The sequence below is a fragment of the Dermacentor variabilis genome, chromosome 8, assembly GCF_050947875.1.
Source record: "Dermacentor variabilis isolate Ectoservices chromosome 8, ASM5094787v1, whole genome shotgun sequence".
Classification (NCBI taxonomy): Eukaryota; Metazoa; Arthropoda; class Arachnida; order Ixodida; family Ixodidae; genus Dermacentor; species Dermacentor variabilis.
In genome coordinates this window covers 106,484,309-106,504,693 of record NC_134575.1, presented here as the reverse complement: position 1 = coordinate 106,504,693, position 20,385 = coordinate 106,484,309, and the positions used below count along the sequence as shown (strand labels likewise).

General features: G+C 44.4%; 2 protein-coding genes across 3 annotated transcripts in view; one reads left to right on the top strand and one right to left on the bottom strand.

The window, feature by feature from the left end:
• LOC142590519 (guanine nucleotide-binding protein G(o) subunit alpha-like) overlaps nt 1-12,711 on the top strand; it is a 54,086-nt gene extending 41,375 nt beyond the window's left edge. Inside the window, exon 11 of the mRNA XM_075702709.1 lies at nt 12,616-12,711. The gene's annotated coding sequence lies outside the window, so the exon portion shown is untranslated. The remainder of the gene's footprint in view (nt 1-12,615) is intronic.
• Syngr (synaptogyrin) lies at nt 1,288-20,155 on the bottom strand. Of its 2 annotated transcripts, none has more exons than XM_075702710.1 (4): nt 19,581-20,150; nt 12,632-12,851; nt 11,223-11,362; nt 1,288-9,311 (listed from the first exon to the last, which is right to left on the bottom strand). In XM_075702710.1, exons 1-4 carry the CDS (start codon nt 19,677-19,679, stop codon nt 9,087-9,089), a joined length of 684 nt encoding a protein of 227 aa, XP_075558825.1. In that variant the 5' UTR covers nt 19,680-20,150; the 3' UTR covers nt 1,288-9,086. The 2 variants fall into 2 exon arrangements, with proteins under 2 accessions (XP_075558825.1, XP_075558826.1); XM_075702711.1 differs by having other exon boundaries at nt 9,102-9,384; nt 19,581-20,155.
• Nucleotides 20,156-20,385: the final 230 nt, after the last annotated feature.

The following is a 20,385-nucleotide window of genomic DNA, read 5'->3' as shown; positions in this document are numbered from 1 at the left end:
GTACAATTTTTTTCTTCTTAATATAAAGAAAAAAAGTAGATGCATCGATTCGAGTTGGCCACTTTTTCTGGAGTTTTCTGAATCATGCTACCCCATTTGTAAAGGCTAAACCCCATGAAAGCGATTTTGTTCCCGACGGCGATGAGTGACAGCTTTGAGCAACAAAACAGGCCATCGCTTGAACAGATCGCTCAATCTTGTCGCTCGATCGCTCGGTTCTGGTAATTTAGAATTTGTCGCTCGTCACCCAGAAGTGCTTTGGGCGACTATCCAATAGCACGAAGCCAGAACTGGATGTACATCACTCAAATACTATCGATTGTCGCATGGAACGAGCAAACAATTTAATTTTATACGTACAAGAATAAAAACCTACTGCAATACCTTTAGAGGTATTTTTTGCTGCTTTTTAAAGTAAAATACATCAACTTAAATTAACAAAGCATGTGTCACGCTAGTATCGATGCATGTTTGCTGCCTTCATACTGGCAACATCGGGAAGACGTTGCTCATAATTGCCGCTCACATGGGGTTGTAGGCGACAAGTGAATGCAACAGCCACCTTCATTGCGTTGCTTGTCGCTGTCGCACGCAAGATCACTTGCATTCCAGAAGTGACAGCCCCATTAGTGTGGTTTTCAATGTGTCACGCTACCAGAACAATCACGAGGAGGAGGAGGAAATAACTTTATTCAGTCCTGACGAACCCCTCCCCACCCACTCTTGGTTTAGTGCTCGGCAGGGGTCGCGGACCGCACCCACGTGTTTTAAATTGGCCACCGCGAAATAGTTATCCACTCGTGGGAGACCAGTGGATAACTAACGGTGGATAAATATTGAAATGAAGAAGAGCTTCCTACCTGGGCAGTGACGCTTTTTATCACGCTAGTAGGTTAACTTAAGTAGGTGCGATAAAAAAATCACTTTTGACGCATTGCTTCCGAGGTGTGCTTCAACAATGTGTGTTCTTGTTGAGCTACTTGCAGCTTGAAGAGTGACATGCATACATTTCTTATCTTTCCAAGCAGCTCAGGAGAACTGCATAAATTATAGTTTTCCTGTAGTTATTTTTAGCTAATGAAAATACAGACCAGTAGATTGTCATTTTTTTTCGCTCCGGAACTGAACCATTTTTGCTGAAACAATACAAAAAAAAAGTACTGGTCTGACATTCTCCTGTCAGCGGTGTGCCAGATCTGTAATGATGGACTGATAGCCGCACTGAATCGGTGGAACTGGCATATGAATTTCAACAGTGTTGACCCAAATTGCAGACCAAGCAAACGCTGGTGTGACAGCATCCTTTATTTCTTCCCAACTAGTTACATTAACATGTTGCTTCCTCCAACTACATAATAGTTATATCACACGCGTGCACATGCACAAACATCATCTAGAGCATTTTTTTTTATTTCGCAACCGTGACACCATGAACAAAATTTGCAAACCCTCGCGAAACCGCACACGAAACAACCAAATGCACTCGTGTCACAAACACACTGCTGATGAAACAAACACGCAAACAAGGCGCACGTGACCGCCGGAGAAATCAAATGTGAGCTTTTACAACCAAGGCATCCTAACTGATTGCAGCTTGCTAGCCCACGAGTTGCCGTGCATTCGTGACGGCAGCTAAGCAATGGGCAATAAATGTGAGCCGCCAAAATAACAGCTGCCGCGCATTTCATAAATAACTCACACACGCTTAGCTTTCCTAAAAGCTTCAAGGTACGCTAGGTGCCAAAGTGCTGATCAGAAGGTGTGTAATGCATTTTTGAGTGGGACACAATGTGTGGAACAACCTCTTGTGTGTCGTTCACAAAGCTCTGGAGACCCACATTTTCAATCTGGCTCAAAAAACATGTGGCATGCAAATAAGCTTTTGGTTGAGGTGAAGAATAATGCAGTGCTTCGTCACGCTTATGTAGCAGAAGGCAACACAATGTGTAGGCATCAAAAACACTTGAGCTATTCACTGCCAGCAAGAAGCCATTTTACATTTCTACTGGAAAACCAAAGAAAGGTGAAGATTGACTCTTTGACAGACGGCATCTCTAAATAGTCGTTGTAATGCAAAAAAAAAAAAAATATGTCCATGGGCCTAGCTTGTGTGAGAAATGTATGTAATGCACGAATTGCCTGCCTCGCTACAACTCGTCGGTAAGGTTCTGGAAGCTGCTTTGTGCTGCAGTGAACACATAGAACGACACCAGCCTGCTTGCAAATGTCCTCTGCACTGTAAACAAGGCATATGCGATACGGATGTCACAAGCATATATGTACAGGCACGCGAGAGACACTGTAATATTTACAACATTGACCAGTGAATAGGTGTGTTTACATTCAGAATATGGTACACGACGCCTTCCCTTGGGTGTGTATAACGTCTGCTCAAACGGGCTCTGTCTCAGTTAAGGCCAACATGAAAAAGTTTGCAGGCAGATGGAGCTGACGGGTGTTGCCGTATGGCTGCACTGTTTGCTCACTTCTGTCGGGTTACGTCCTACTCAGCAAATTTCGCGATTCCCATGTGCTGCTGTAATCTACTGCTCGTCTGCTTTGCAGTCGCCAATTCTAAGCAGTCGACACTCGCACTCGGGCAGTTTTAGATGAACTCACTTTTTACGATCGCTGCTGACTTTAAGACTTTAAGGACCGTTAGCACCCTTAAAATCAGGCGGATGCATTATACAAAAAGCAAAAAAAAACAAAAATCCATCTGTGGAATAATCTGTTGTACAGTGCTCACAGAACGAAACCCGTCAATTTAGGACTAAGTAATCTGTATACTTTCGTTTGAACTGGCTGCAGTTCAGGTCACATCGACGTAATTCTGGCGCGTACACTTACATCGGAGTCGTCGTCACCTTTGGTGACCAAATTCCTAGCGATATGACATGGTGCTCTCGCATACTTTGCACATGCGTAAGGTTCTACTAAATGCTCCGTGTCCCATTTCATTCCGTGAGCAGTGTACATTGTGTTCAGTTCCTCAGCAGACATGTGCCTTTTGTTCTTACGCCAGATGACCACATACCGATCGGGGCATGTTACACTGGGCAAGCTAGCAGATTTTTGGTAGCCACCTTCAAGATCGCGACAGATTACAGCTACGAAAATTTGGCGCGACATCACCACTGTAAGCCAGTAGAATGTCAGCAGTGAGCACAGCTGAAATGTCTGCACATTGCCTGCATGGCATTTTGCTCGCAAAAGCAGCTAGCGAGGGAAGCATAACGCATGCGTGAGGGGGCAATGATGGCTCTTCATAAACTGCAAATTTGACAGCTTGGCATCAGCACTTTCCTTCGGCTTGGCTGCAGATGCTGGAACGAGCATCCATCATGCTGTCTGGGTGTTCTCAGTGCAGTGGTGACAGTGCTTAAAAACTTTGATAATAGGTTTTATTTTGTATGGTAATATTCTGGGCATCAGAATCAGCGGGAAAGCAAGCAAAAAGGCATAAATTGTTGCTTACTGGCATCATTCTAAAGGAGCGTCACCTATGGCAGTTACAGCTTTCAGGATGCAAGTGCAAGGGAAACAGTGTGATGGTGGCAGTCTCCTTAAAAAATATTAACGAGCATGATTCAGTGAAATGAAATTGCACTTAAAAAGATTGCACATGAAATTGCACACATAAGTACAAGTCGTAAATCAAACCGTCAAAGTCTGCAATGACTGCCACTTGTGACATCTATGTCTTACATTCTCAGGACCGCAGTGCCTGCTTTGATACCTTCTGTAACACGGCCACTTTCAATCATTCGCGAGGCTGATCAGTACTGAATTTCTCGAGTAAGATTAAAATGCAGAGCGCAGCTGAGTACTGCGAGACTGAAGTCAAGCGTACTTGCAAGAAACATGTAGCATTGTCCAGCCTGCATTGAGTTTGATTTGCATTGACTGTAACGTACTTGAAAATTACTTGCGATAGGTGCAAAAATGTGTCTGAACAAATCAACATCTTGCAAGTTCATCTCCACGTTGCGCCATAAATGAGAGACGACAAAGTAAGCAACATTAGGTTCTGCCCGTCTGCCCAAGGGCCGCATTTACTGCTACACAAAGTCCCAAATGTTCCGCACGACATGAAAGGGAAGCTTGTCAGAAGGTTGTGGTCCGTTCCTCACTACAGAAAATCATGTCATAAACTTGGGTGGCTTTTGCTGTAGGCAAGATGGGAAATGTGGCGGTGTCGGCTGACGGGATAAAAAGAAACATCTTTTAAAACATACACAGGGCCACATTTTCTAAAGGTGTAGCTATATTTCAATGCCATCCTGTTCCAACAGAACGTGCCTCGGACTACAAAGAAACAAATGGAGATCCCTTGTCCATTTAAAACCTAGCCAAAACGGTTTTAAACAGGCAAATGCGTTATGTTAGTACATGAATGCATTGTTGATATGGGGTCATGAAAGCTGGGCAGATCGCGAGTTAGCCACTGAGGAGTGGAAAAATGCATTCCTGATCCAACGTATGCCCAAAGACAGCACACGACAGCCGACCCAACGTTTCCTTCCGAGGCACGGTTATTGCGGGTGTCTATTGTGTGTGTGTGCACGCCTCGCACAAAAATACATTTTCGTTATTGCAGTCTTTTTTTTTCTTACCGAGTGACGGAAGTAATCGCAAGTCGCGGAGAGAGAGAAAGCGGTGATATATGGGCACGGACTTCTTTGACGAGTGTTTAAGACACAGCAGGGTTTGTAACGACGACTAGAAGCGCAGAGAAAGTGCACGCGGTTGTTGTTCATCATTCCAATGCTGGCACCTTTTGACGTCGAGTCTAGTTGTGCGGGTGTGACTTTTGAATGATGGGAGAGAAGCAAGGACAACATTTTGACAAGATTATAGGAACAGTGTGGAATGTCAACGGCGTGTTCAGCACCGTCCGTTTTCTTTTGCCACCGAGCATAGCTCTCTGGGCAGAGACTAGATATGCCAAGGTTGTGCCAGTTTGTCCACTGTGCGCCCGTTATCATCGCGGCAGCACTGCATGGACAAAAAGAATCTCGTGGTTACACTGGCAGCGGCTCTGCAGTGCAACAATTTGACAGTAGTAGTTCACAGAGGGGACAGTTCGTGGTATTGGCCACCTTCAGTATTACAACTGAATTGCAAATGAACATCACTGAAATGCATCTCCAAGGGAGATGATGACAATGTGTGCACTTGGAAGTGCAAAAGCTGCATCAACGATTTGCAACACGTCTTCAACAAGGCATCGTGCCAACACAACCTCTCAAAATAGGACAAAAATGTTACAGAAAATAATGTGCTTTGACTAGAGTCATAGTCCATCCTACTTATACATGCCATGTGGGACCAATGACGAACACAAAAGTGTCTTTTGGCAGATGCTTGTGGCCAAGTAACGACCTGGGGGTTGGGGACAAAACCTTCTGGACTGCATGTGATGCGAAAACACAAAGGGTTTCATCGAATTCAGCGCACCTCCGGGAATTAAGTGACGCACTAGCATTCTTGGGCGAACAAATTTAATGGTCCCTTCTCTGTTGAAAGCTGCATGCATGGGCTACAGTGAAATTCAGCATTTTCTCTGTGGGCACAGTCCACAAACTTTCGCCCCTGGCAGTACATATTGTCCTCCACAATATATAGCAACACATATTGCCAAATGAGATCACCCAGAAAATAATTCGGTAATTAAAACAACAGCTGACATTCAGTTTTGCCTGCAATTCAGTGGCACCAATGCGCACCCCTTGATGGACAAGGTGGCAAGTAAAGGTTGTGGGAATGTTACGCTTGAGGCTGCAAGGTAGTGCCTCCAAGACTTGGACAGTGAAAGAAAGGATGGCAGAAGTTCTGCAATTAGAGGCTCTGCCACAACCACGCATGTTCATGGCAGCAGCTAATGGTGGCATGCCAGAAATTTCTAGAGTACGAACTTTGCAACAGCAATGAACGCACTGCACAACAGTATGTGCGTCATGCTCCGCTTCCTGCAGCACAGAAATATGGGCGTGTGAATTGTGTGGTGCGCATTTCTTACTTCACCCACAAGGTCGCACTTTTATGTTTTAAAGATTCTACGATCACCATCACTGGCACCGCTCTCCACGGTTTTACAAAATATTGTAATGCTCTGGTTCTTATTAAAAACAAGAACCCCTGCCATTATTAGCAATAGATGTTCCTGATAGTGGCAGATAAGCTTCACACAGGTGCTCTGAGAGCCTGTGCATTCTTTACACTCTTTAAAATTATACACCTTCTTGCATGTGATTCTGGTCACGCATCAATGGTTTTTGTCAATCTGGTGTGCATTTCCTGAACCAGCCACACTCTCGGCAGGAATACTGTGAAACAGACTAGCATGGCTCTCCTGGCGGAAAAGTATTGGACTGGCAGCGTCGGGAGAAATGCACACGAGGCTGACACCAAGAGACAAAGTTGCACCTTAAAGGGCGCGGAATTTTCGAAAGTGTAGGCTCTTGAAAAGGTTTGCACCCTTTGGAGCTTATGTTGTCCCACAACAATAGCTGTCATCTGCCGTGCTTGCGTTTCCTTTCTTGAAAACTTGGCACTCGCCACTTTCCTGTCGAGAATGCCGTGTCACACTGGTAACGCACAAGCCGTTTGTGACTAGGAAGTACCGGGCTCGCAGTGTTAAAGAAAGGAAATGCGGGCAAGACAGATGACAGTTATTGTTGTGGGACAAAATAAGCCCCAAAGCATGTAAATTTTTTTATGTGTGTAGGAAATGGGTGTAATATGGGGGTTTCATTTTCTGGAGTCTGGAAATATGGTCATTTCGATCAAGGTTTCGATTAGCCACAAGTCCATTGCTTGCCCTAGTAGCTCGAAAAACTAGAGTGGGAATGGTGAGGATACTGGCACATGATGCAGCTTCAGTGTCTCGGAACGCGCGTGCTGTCATCTACAACATTTGTTCTCGCAGATGTTTGCCATGCCACTTCTGACTTACGTCGAGCGCCTTTTGAGCGTGCATTAAGCATTTGTCAAGCCCATGCTCGATATTTGGTTTCCTTCCTCTGCGCAGGAGATGTTTGTTAGTATTCTTACACTCCAACATATGTAGGCTGTCAACAGCATCTACACTGTATCAACCGTCGACATGCGAGTCAGTTCCTGGATAGACAGTCTGTAAGAGAGAGTAGACTCTTCTTGCAGGAAAATGCAATGGAGTGTCTACTCGACTAAGCTGCCTTGGGGACACGCACACTGTCTTCAACACAACCCAGAGTACACTTGAAATCTACACAGCCATTCACTGTGGCCTTGTAGAGAAACATGGCACTTGCACATAAAGTACACAGGCAATCATAAAAGATCTGAAATTTCATCCACACACAGTTCCCACTAGCTGTACGTCGCAATGATAAGTTTTCGAGCAAACATCAGCCCTTTAACAAAAACGCTAGAGGGATGCCAGGCTCGTGCAGCCTCTGGGGATATACCATTGTTCTCAATGGGTAAGCCAGATGACCTGCACAGTTTTTGTCGCCTTGTTCACTTTTTTTTTTTTCCCACCAGGTATTCTGCACATTGTGTTCAATCCTGTTCCTGAAAGGAAACGTGTTGGCAAAAAGAGAGAATGTCCGATGTGGATCCTAAAAAAAAACTGCAAATGTCTCTTAAGTTTTAGTACACAAGCATTGCTGCATCTCATTCTCCAGGATTTATACCACAATATCCCGAGTCATCTCCAATCCCCAAATTGTGCCCACCTCCCTAGTGTAGCAAAATATCACTTCGACAAAACGCACCGAGAGATCATCAGCTGCCAGGCAAAAGCACCACAAATCGCACAGTGCTGCACACTCGTGCAAGGAGCAATTTGTAGGTGACTGTAAGCAACATATTTCTTGTTGTGACTGTAACTGTGACTTGTGACTGCAAAACCAGTGACTGTAAGCAACATGTCTGCCTGCCTGTTCTCGAAAGTATGTGTTCACTAGTGATGTGCGGCAAGCACATTCGTCTCTCTGGCAAACACTTACGAACGCATTGCTTACTAATTCCTGTCGGCAATGCAAGCTTGTCTTGTGAAATTGGAGAAATCATTCACCTCATTTTTCCCTGACAAGTTATGTCCACTGGTGGGGCAGGCGGTGACACGGAATATTATGGTAGTACCAGTGGCTGTAAGTCGAACACATGATGACCTGACTACACAAGCTTTTTCAACAAATGTACCGATACTTTAGGTTAAGTACAAGCCAAGCAACTGACCCACTACTGACCTCATTGTCACCGTACTGCTAAGTAGGGTTTGCCTAGAGTAATAAACCTAATTTAATTCCCACCCTTGCTCCCAGCTACAGGCAAGCCAGAGCAAATGCCATGCTTTCCTCTGGCCGAATACACAAACAGTAACCGTACACCCATAGCAGAGTCTCCTACTGTGCGTGGCTGTGAGGCCCCTTATGCGAGATCCTGACATGCAGTCAAACTAAAAGAAAGACAACTGTGGCGCCACCTAGTAACAACACAAGAAAGTTAATTATGCCTTTCTCTTTTCTTTTTTTCTCTGCAAGCAGCGAAGTATCACACACTTTCTTAGGCTTTGTTGTCCAGCCAACATTGCAATTATTTTACTTCGATGCATGTTACATATACAGTGGGCAGGACCTTCAATTTACACAACCAGAAAGCACTGTAACAGCAAAATTTACGCTGTCAGTGAGTGCAAAACAAAAACTGCTCATAAGGACACCGAACACCTAGTTCCAGCCAGACCTTGTCTCTTTGGAGCTGTCATCACACAAGTACTTTCACGCTAGGAACAAACACCCTGGTCACACTCTGCATAGAATGGTTTGAGAGGACTCCATAGCGCACCATTTGGCTCGAAATTTTTTCCTTGATAGCATATAGTGGCGAAGATATGAAACGGGGGGGGGGGGGCCTCCCAGCTGTACACACAGTACGAGGCCCTGCTCTTGCGTGCACGGCCGACACACAGACAGAAGACACGTAGATCACCAGTTTTCCCTCCCCTTTGCTGGAGACATGCATACAGGTTGAAGAAGGAGAGGAGGGCCCAAAAGAGAGGGAGCTAGAGGGATCACAGACGGGGGACATGGGGCAGGCTAGTAGGCCGGTGCCTGGAAGTTTCCACCACCCATGCCTCCGGGGTCAGCTTTGGTGGAGAAGGGGGGCTCCTGGTAGGCATCGCCCATGTCCCCAGGGTAGCCACCAGTGAAGGGCGTGCCCCCGCCACCACCCATGCCAGTTGGGTCAGCCTCGTAGCTTGGCATGAAGGGTGCATCGGCGCCTTGTCGGTAGCGTTGGTAAGCAAGGAACACGCAGCCCACCTGCAGTGTAACATTGGTTTGCGCTGGAGTGCTCTTCCCAAAGAACGAGCCCTGCTTTCGCTGGCTTGTGCCCCTGTCAGATGGACAAATTCAGCACCATTTTGAGGGAATTCACTTCGCCATTAGTGACACTCGCAGCCTGTCACACAGGAAGGCTTAGTGACACTTGCTGAAGCACGCACTCGCCGGCGAGTGTGTTTCTCGAACTCACTTCACTGTGTTGAAGTGTGAAGCCTCAATGGCAGTGTCTCAAAAATCAATAAAATAATACTCAGTGCAGGGTCGGCACTACTTCTGAGGCCGATTTGTTGCGATTTCAAGTGATCTGAGCATCCCTGCTTATGGAAAATGCTATTCTTTCTCTTTCAATGAAGGGCATCTTGTAGACACCAACGCGCCACCATTCTCAGCACTTTGGAACACGCAGCATGCTGTTTGGGTGTCGAGTTGGTGCCATCTTGCCTTTCCTCGTGACAATTGATCCTGTTAATGTGGTTTTGCAAATATTACTTAAAATAAATTTGCTGGCTTATTTACTGACTGACACTGCCATCAAATTCAAATGACACTTTCCTTTGTCATCTGGCAGCTACTGCCAAGTGCCACTTGCTGCAGCAAAGTGTACTAAGTAGTAAGTGCACTGCGAAAGATGCAGCGGTTTAGAACAAGAGGCTGATAAAATAATTGTTTTATTTAAACATTATATATTGCAGGAATATACATCTTTATTTTTGTACTTTTTAATAACCAAGCGAAAAGGGGTAGCTATCACCAGTGAACGGTGATGATAACTCCTTGATTTATTTTTATTTCAACAAGAAATATTACACATGCAAGCACTTGCATGTAACGTCTTCTGCTCTAAAACAGCGCCTCCTTTATTTCCGAGGTATGCATAAAAAATTGCTCACATTAAATTAGCAATCTGCTAATGGTACAGCAGTTGCTCTGGACGTACTACCTTCAATTTTATTGTACGAAGCATTCAGCACCAGCCATCGCAGCTGAATGAGGGTAGTACACAAATTAAGTTTCCACTTTACACACCGATATTCAGTAAATATTGTGGCCGTGTGACAAATGCCAGCACAGGAACAATCTGACAGAATGCAATCTGACATGCTATAGTGTGGATGCATAATGGAAGGCACAGATGCAAGCAGCAGTGCTTACTAATGGGGATATGCTGTGGCAGCAGGTTAAACCAAAGCACGCAAAACATTTACTGCAATTACCAAATGTGTATCCACTTACATGCCAGCAGCAACTAAGATAATCATAAACACATTTTTTCCATCTTCAAAGTGTTGCAGAACAGAGTGATGTTTCTTGCACCCTGTGCTTGATCGCTGTGTTGCCTGATGTCGCCATTAGCACTACTGGTCTAAGTCTTGGTCATGTCACCTGGTATTATGGTGCATGTCCATGATGACACTTCTTTGCCAAGTTTAAACTCTCTATTGATATCTGTATGAAATGTAGTTGCACATAGAAAATGTTCTTTGCCAGCAATCAATGTTTAACAATCAACGTTCAACACCTCATAGAAGGTTCACCTACTCCCTCGAGTTATGAATTTTCTAACTCGCTGTCTTCACTGCCGATGTTTCTGAAGCACAGTTTTGCACTACTCATACAGGAGGGACCATATAACCGGCAACTGCATGCCAGTCAGGTGGTATGACTGGAAACCATGAGCTGCGCCAATGGACAACAGACCACTTGACAGTCGGCCTAACCACAGGCCTCTGCCATGAAACGGTGCTGCAAGTGCCCGGGGCTCTGTCAGGGCACTCTGCGCAGTGCAGTCCTCCTGCTCACCTGTGTTGGGTTGCCTTGGCTTTTCCAAGGCATCCACTGCGTGATGAAGTTTGGGCAGGCAAGGAGTACTAAGCCACAGCCCACACTCACCCACGTGAAGATGGAGAAAAAGCTGAAGGCGATGGCCGCTCGAATGTTGTTGAGGCCGTAGCCATCGCTTGGCATGTCCGACTTGCGCCAGGCGTCACACAGGTAGCAGAAGCACACGACCCACATGAATGCCCACAGGCCTGCACGCAACAAACCAGAGCGCACGTTAGCTCCCTCGCATAGCAGACGAGCAGTGAGCTCCCAGATATACCAGGGCGCAGCAGGAGATTAGTGTGGCCTAGCTGTAGCTAGCATACAGTGCTGCATGTGTCTACCAGTGTGCAGTAAACTCTTGTTGTAACAAAATTGTTTTATTCGAAGTTTTTCATTGTTTCAACTGCAACACATGCACTTTAGACCTGATCATTCATTCATTCATTCATTCATTCATTCATTCATTCATTCATTCATTCATTCATTCATTCATTCATGATGTCAATCCCTCTTGGTATTATAACTGGAAGGGTGCAAATGCTGCAATGGTAGGAGTTGTAAACAACAAAACAAATATTAATAAAGCCTATCATTACAAGAGCATTATTGCAAAAGCATTCAGTAGGCTAAAACAACAGAAATAAACGCACCTGGAGTGAAGACTAGTGGAGTAAATAAACTGGAATGAAACTAGTGAAAGAAACTGGACTGACAGCAAGTGTGTTCCAGAATGTGAAATGGGAAATCTACATGACACCAATCAGTGGACTGATGGCAACATTTTTCTTTCTATCAAGCACAGGTGCTGGTGAAATTTTACCAATGAAATTTTACCGCTATGAAGCGATATTTCAATATGCATTTTGAAAGCCTCGGAGTTGTCGGAGCCTACCTCCTGCAATACTATGACTCTTTGTAGGGACTCTTCACTTTTAACAAAAAACTGCTTTTTATTAGGACAAAGTTTGTCACTTGTTCTCATTACTTGGTTATAAACTTGGTTATAATGAGGGTCTAGTGTGATTATTTTCTTTCAATACATCCGCAGATGCAGGGTATTTCTGTTTTGGTAAAAAGTGTGTTTATAACATCAGATTCAATAGATATCAAGTTGCAGTATTTTCTCAAGCCAGTGCAACATCACGGGTTGCACTAGACTGCGTTACAGAATGTGGAAGAGGTTGGCAGCCAGGGTCCATGACCTACATAAGCAATTTGCTGTAACCACTGGTTAGCAGACTCATTTCCACTGATTACGAGTGATCAAATACTAGCTTAACCTTTCACTTTAGTCATCCATAAATTAGTTATTGTGGACTGGCACAAGCCCACCAAGGTTTTGGTAAAAAGAATGGCATCTGTGATTCTGTGGCGATGCCTGTCTCAGATTCGAATGCCCAATGCCAGGAGTGATTTGATGATTAAAAAGAAAAGCGAGTAAGAAAGCACACACATGCAGACAGCTGTGGACATACCAGAGAATGCCATGTCGGCAACGACGGCCCTGCGACGGATCTTGATGCTGGAGAAGCTCTCAAACATGGCCTCAATGGCAAGGAAACCACAGGCGCCCAGGAAGGCGAGCACTCCGACGGCCACGCCAAAGTTGCAAGCGTTGGAGTCACTGTTGTACTGGCACCGCTCGTCCACCCAGCCACCAGACGAGATGCACCCGAACACCACAATGGCGAATAGCTGCAGAGAAAGATCGTTCAGAGGCAAGGGAAAGCAATAAGTAAACAGAGGACTGGCGCAGTCATGTAACCAATGTTCTGCACAGTTTGCTTTAGTATGAATAAAACCTCAACACAGCAAATTATCAGGCATAAAGAATACAGTATATATAACAAATATATGTTTATAGTGAAGTCATTTTCATGCTGGATATGACTTTGTTATAACAATGCTCAGCTGCACTGCTTTCTGCTTTGTTCAAACATGGCAGAGGTTCACAGAAAGACGGGGACTCGAAGGGATGTTGTCCCTGTCGAAATGTTGGCTCCCGCTTGAGACATCCCTTGTCTGACTGCCATTAATCACTCTTGCTTTGCAGTATACTAAATGGTTGGTAATGGAATCTGACAAATTGCAGCAGAAGTGCGAATTAACGGACTGAGAAGACAACTGCTAGTTAGTTCAAGAGTAGTTTGCATTTGCAAGTTGTCCTTCATGTCTGCACATATTTTGAGGCAACGAGTTGTCGCAACTGAAGGTAACATATCCTTCTGAACAGCATCACATACATTTCACGTACAATTCGAAGTAATTCAATCCACAGCACCCACGACAAGATATGTTGTGGAGCTGCAGCCTAGGACCTCTGTAGAAATCGATAGCTCTAAAGCCCGACAGATTAAGAGGGTGCTGCTTAATACTGAAAAACTCTGAAAAGTGTCAGAGCCTGAGACGTGACACAAAGGCTCTGCAAAAGATCTTGCTGGCTCTGTATATGTAGACTTAGGGTTACATGAGCTCCAAGTGGTGAAAACTAATCCAGAGCTCCCCATTATGGCATCTTTCATAGGCTGACTGTGAGTTGCTCTGGGGAGTAGGAGCTTGATAATAGAACCTTGTAGTGCCTAACATATCATTTCTACTATGCCGAGTTTGATACCACAAACTTCTGATTTAAGTATGCTAAACTTGACACATACTCTTTAGTGTTTTTGATAAGCTGGATAGAGCAAGGTCCCCATCCCTTCAACTCAACCAGTTGTGAAGAATTCAGCAAGCCAATTACTAATTTCTACACCAATTAAATTTTTGCTCGGAAATGCATTTTTTTCTTTAAAAATGTACTCTCCATGGCTAGACATAAAGAGGAACAAGTTGTACTTTTCACTAATGTGGAACTGTATTTGGGCATTACAATGCTAACTTAGTTGAGATTAGGTCACTCATACATTGGTTTGACACCTGTGACAAAGACTGTATGTGGCAGTATTTTTGGACAACCAAAAGTCCTTCTGAACAGTGCTCATCCTAGCTAGCTTAAATACTTTCCTCTTCACGTGGTCAGTTTCTAGCCATTAGACCAATCACCACCAGCCCCATCAGCTGGTCCAATGCTGGACAAATCACCCTCGCAAGGACTTTCGAGTATCCCTATCCTATTACAACACCCATTTTGTGCATGCGAATTTTCTGACCTTGTCAATCCATCTGACTTCACGATATACTTAAAAGCATTCAGTTTCACCTGATATCAGTTACTAATTGTAATTGTAACAACAAAGAAGCTAACAAGGATATTTGTCCCCCCACATTTATAGCCATCAGAGAGAGACCCCTTGACCAACCCACAGTCAATTCAGAGGTTTCCTTGTGCAAGTTTCTACTGTTTTATGCTAAACCATACTGATAAAGAGTAGGACGATTTAGGGTTACAACAAATAAAAGGCATTGATACCTCAGCTGCCAGAGCAATGTGTTAGATTTTTCAATTCTCGTGCACATTTTTATTTTGGCATTGATTGAGTTGCATGCTGGGAACAAGAGCTTTGATACCATGTTCAGCTGACAACAATCTTATTCACTACAGTTTCACTTAATGTCAAGTCTATTTTTCTTTTTTCTTCTTTTTGGTCAGATGAATTTATGACAAGAATGCAGCTTTACATAGAGATGTTGCTGTAAATGGCTTTCTAGTCGCCTATCTCCTAGCTGTGCAAGGTGTCAATCATGCCTCTACAGTCGTCAGTGCAGACCCCTTCCAATTACTCACTTGAGGACATTTGTAAGTTTTCTGACCATAGTCCAAGGAACACCACAGTAGACCACTGGCCATTTTCTATGCATGGAACAGTGTTGAAATGGCAATGAGCAAGGTTATAAGAATAAGGCATGTTGCGCCTTTGTTTTTTGAGACACATGCGTGAGGAACAGCTCTGATATGCTAAGTTTAAGTCTTTCACATTTAAGACCAGATGTAAATGAAGCATGAACCTGATACTGTATAAAGCAACTGAAAAAAATGATAACCTCACTTCCACTTTGTTCTGCCTCTCCTGTGTGCATCATCTTGACAGCACATGGCGGCATTCATTAACCAGCGGCTAGTCCTCAGACACAGATAGTCGTGGACTATGTCCTATAGGTGAATCTCTTTAATAATGGAGTCGCATCCAATATTGCAATACCTTTTTCGTATCCAATATTTCTTATAACCATATGTTTAAGAAGGAACACTTAAGTCTACGTCACTATATCTAATGAGTTGTCATATCTGCGCTAGTTATATTTAAGTCCAACTGTAACAGTTTTAGCATACTATCTGTAGTGGACTATGCCCATGTCCCACACAGTCCCAGCACACAGCTAATCACGCCAATTTTCGAGGCTGCATTCCTGATGATGTGCAAACCCGGTACATGTGATGCCGCTTAGACATGGCTTTTGACACCACACATCAATGCGTGGTGACAAAAATTTACCATAAATTTGATGGCAACCCTTTTCTAGATGTCTTGCGAAAAAAAAAAAAATAATGCCAAAGAAAATCTTGGTATGCCTGCAGTGTTCTTGCCATCGCTTTCCTTGTTTCTTGTTTTTGCGTTTTCACAAACCTTTTGAATGCAGCTGAATTCCAGCTAGTATTTCAAAGAGTTAAGGCATCACCACAGGAAGTACCTTTATAGCAAGCAGCTAGCACACCTGTGCTTGTGTTTCTTTCCATGTCCTGTGTTGCACTGTTGAATCTGCTCTTCACCACGGTGAAAGGCAATTTTTTCCTTGCTATGAAAGCTCTGTGTGCCATGCACTGATTGAAATAGATGGTAGCATTTAACTTCTGGAAGACTGCAAGCACTGGGACTGGAGAAAGATAAATGAAATAGTCATGTGATCTCGGACCATAAGTAGAAAGATTCTGGACTTTCATCACGATCAAATTAGTGATCATAAAGTAATCCATGTCACCTTCACGCCGTTCTTACAGAAAGGTCATCTGCCTCTATGACAAAGGCAATTATACTGCAATAAATCACGAACTAAGCAACTTTTATGAAATATTCGAATCAATTTTTCATTTGCGCTCTGTGCAAAACAACTGGTCTCTCTTTCATAACTTAACGCCCTAGCAGAGAAGTACCTTCCAACTATAACTCTTCGGGCTAACCGACATCAGCCATGGCTTAACAAAACACTTAAAACTCTCGAGAACAAAAGAAACGTCTTTTTCTATCTGCAAGAATGAAACCAAGCCCCGGTTCCTGGGAAAGATACTACGAGTCTGAGCGTGTCTACTTGGACGCTATCCGCAGACATAAACGCTCATTTTATCATAACGACCTTCACCGGATGATAACTGATAACCCGAAAAGATTTGGCACATCATTAATCCCCACACACCCCGTGCTATCAGTATCCCAAACGAAATGGGTGATCCTCTATCAGACGCTGACTGCGCTAACATTTTTAACGCAACATTTTCTTCAGTTTTCACCACGGAATTCGATACGCCCATTCATATTCCTGCTCCTGCCATGTCAGAAATGCCTGCCATCAATTTTTCATTAAACGGTATCTGCAGCATAATAGAAAACCTCAAGATGTCATCGTCTGCTGGCCCTGACAAAATTACTTCAAAACTCCTAAAAAACACTGAAATCATTTCTGCTTCTTTTTTAATCTTGCTTTTTTCCCAATTGTTAACCACAGGTAACCTACCGATCGAATGGAAAGTAGGCAAGGTCATTCCGGTCTACAAATCAGGTAATAGGAACTCGCCACTAAACTACTGCCCAATTTCCATAACAAGCGTCCCTTGCAAAATCATGGAACATGTTATTTTCTCACAATTAATGGACTTTCTCGACTCAAACGATTTTTTTTCATTCATCACAGCATGGTTTCCGCAAGGGATTTTCTTGTGAAACTCTGTTGGCCATCTTTCTTCATGATTTGCATTCAAACTTCGATATTAACACACAGACTGGCGCAATTTTCCTCGATTTCGCAAAAGTCTTTCACACAGTAGCTCATCAACGCCTGCTTCTAAAACTTTCACAGTTGAATATTCGCCCTAATGTTCTAAGATGGATAAAAGGATTTCTTACTAATCGCTCACAGTTTGTGTAAATCAATAATAGTGCTTCTAACCAGCTTCCTGTAACATCAGGCGTTCCACAGGGCTCTGTGCTAGGACCCCCTCCTGTTCTTAATATATACCACCTAATGTGTCTATTCACATCCCCGTATTTGCTGACGATTGTGTTGTCTACCACGCCATAACTAACATCAGTGACCAAGTATTGCTTCAGACCAACCGAAACAATATTCAGAATTGGTGTGATGACTGGCTAATGCTACTAAGTCCTTCTATATGCAAAGCAAAATCCTCTCGTATTCTCTTATGTAATAGAAAACAAGCCTATTGAACCAGTTAAATCTTTCCAATACTATAGGCATCACTTTCTCACGACCTTGACTGGTGTTCGCATGTGAATAATGTTGTAACATCTGCTAACGAAAATCTAGGTTTTTTTTTTAAACACCACTTACGAAAAGCTTCTCCCCACATAAAACTACTAGCATACAAATCGTTCATCAGACCTAAACTTGAATACGCTTCTACTATCTGGTACTCGCATGAAATTTACCTTATTAACACCCTTGAAGCCATACAGAATGGCACAGTTAGGTTCATTCACTCAGCATATTCTTACGACATCAGCGCATCATCCTTAAAAGCAGACTCCAATTTACCAACTCTTTCGTATCGCTGTCCCATCGCCAGCTTATTATTTCACAAATTTTTTTGTATAGTCTGCTCGCCATCGCACCATACATTTCACCGCTGGCACGAACATCACGTCGTACTGGTCATTCATTAAGTGTTGCTCGCCCCAAAATGAGCACTGTCACTTTTTCGTCCTCGTTTTTCCCTTGTATAATTGTAGGCTGGAACGGCCTTCCTTATGACATTGCTGCCATCACCAGTTCATCTGCATTCACGGAAGCAATTCTCTCGCCCTAAATAATATTGTTCTAACTATTCTTGTAATCCCATCCCTTATGTAATACCCCCGTGTAGGGTCTTTAAGGAAATAAAGAAGAAATATGGGTGATGTTGTAGGTATAACATCAGCATTAAAAATTCATAGATTGTACGTAGGCGATCACTATATCACATTTTTATTGTTACCTAAAAACACGCAGATCTCAAATATGCACTTAACTGCATGAACAAGAATTCACCTATATATAATTACATTTCTTTCATCTTATTTTTTTGTATGTGTGTGTGTACGTAATGCATATGTGCCACATATTGTGTATGTTGCGTAAGTGTATATATATAGGGAGTGCACTGGCCACAAAAAATTATTTATCCTTTCCATTTTGGAGGAAAAAAATATACATTATGTTCTTATGTGTGCTGCTAATCATAATAGCCACTTCTGAAACGCATGCTTCGATCTATGTGCGTTTTCAGCAAACTTAAATACTAGCTGATTCATTTTATATGTAATTTGTTATAATTTTTGTACATATATTGGTTAAGTCATGTATACAGTACACAACACACAACTGTAGCGGTGCAGAAGTTTAATTCATTGCGCAACATTTACGAGCAGGAATATGCATGTTCACTGCATGCATGTCTTACTTCTCAGTCGTGAGCGAATTCCCATGGTATATATCGAGTCCAACAATTCTAGCAAACCCGAAAAACAAACATATTTAGGCGTTATAATTACGAATACATATTGCGACCTCAACGCTCAATGAACTGCAAATAAAGCGCGTCGTTTATAAACAGTCGATCCCACCCTTTCTCTCGTAAGGCCTTGGCGTCTGGCCGCTCGCAACTGCCCTGCGAAAAAGCCGGCACAAATGCATGCACGCGCATATCGCAGCTGCGCGTAAGAGTAATCGCCTTCATTCGCACGCCAGTTTTTACTGCCCCGCCCCACGTTTTTCGAAGTGCAGTCAGCGAGCGATACTCACTGCACGCGAGCTGCTCGATATCGCGCGCGAAGTCCGCTGCGCCTGCCGTGCACAGCAGGGCCAGGGTTGGGCTTCGCCGCGCGGCGTTCCCTTCTCCCCGCGCGCGTCGGTGTTCTTCGGAAAGCGAAAGCGCGCTCATGCTCGAACGCGCGTCCCCGCATGCCGCCGGCTCATCGGGCTGGAAAAAAGAAACGCGCCGGATACGCACGACAGGCAAAGGACGCGAGAGCGTTTTTAGCAGCCGCGCGACATCGCCCGCCGGCCCGGCAGGACGCGGTCCGCCATTCCCAGCGAATCGAGCAGGGAACGTCCGCGGCGAAAAATCAATATAGCCTCCCCCGCCGAACCACCACACACAGATGCACGCCGCGCCACTCGCGATTGCGGCACCTCGACAAGGAAACGGGCTGCGCGGCCGCGATCTCTCTCGCCCGCGGTCAGAATGTTGCGAGATTGAGGGACCGAGCGACTCACCCAGCACAATATCCTAAGCATGACTTGCGGTTTTAGCGCGAAAGTGATCGGGTCGAATCCTCCGCCGGCCTTGCCAGCGCCGTACGCTCCTCCGTTCATCTTGGGTCGGTCGTTCGGTCGCCGGCGCTATCGACGATCGACGTCCACTTGACACACACACAAACTTTCCTATACGGCTTCGGCGGGAGAAACCGGCGTGAATTCACTCGTCGACGACTACGGCGGTGTATCTCATACGACCGCGAGGGCTCGCGATCGTTGGATTGGCTTTTAGCGAAACTAGCGTCTGCGGCGCCAGCGCGCGCTGCGCTGAGGAGAAGTTCACTTGAAGGAGGCGAACGCCGCCGCTCATGCCAGCCGATCCATCGCTGGGAACTTTGTTCGCCTCGCCGACGCCCCACGGTGGGAGGAACCGGGGTGCTGAACTGGGCCGCTAGGAACCTCGTCTCCGCGAACACTGAATGAGGGCACGCCACAGATTCTTATTTTGATGGGTTCACTTTTTTTTTCTTTCAATTATTATTATTTTTTTATTCCTGCGCGGAGAGGTTGGCATCACCGTGCGAATGGAGAGCAGTAGAACAGTGGGACGCGCCGTCAGCGCCGCTTAATACTAACTAAAGTTTAATGTTTTATCTTGTGCTGTACACCCTAATTAAAATCTTGAACATCAATAGTTCATTTACATAGCTTTTTACATTAATTAAAGAGCCGATAAGTGTTGTTTCTCGGTTTTGTTGCACCTGTCGCTGTTTTAGGCGGTACCGAAACCGAAATCACTCGTTGAGCTATTACTTAATTACGC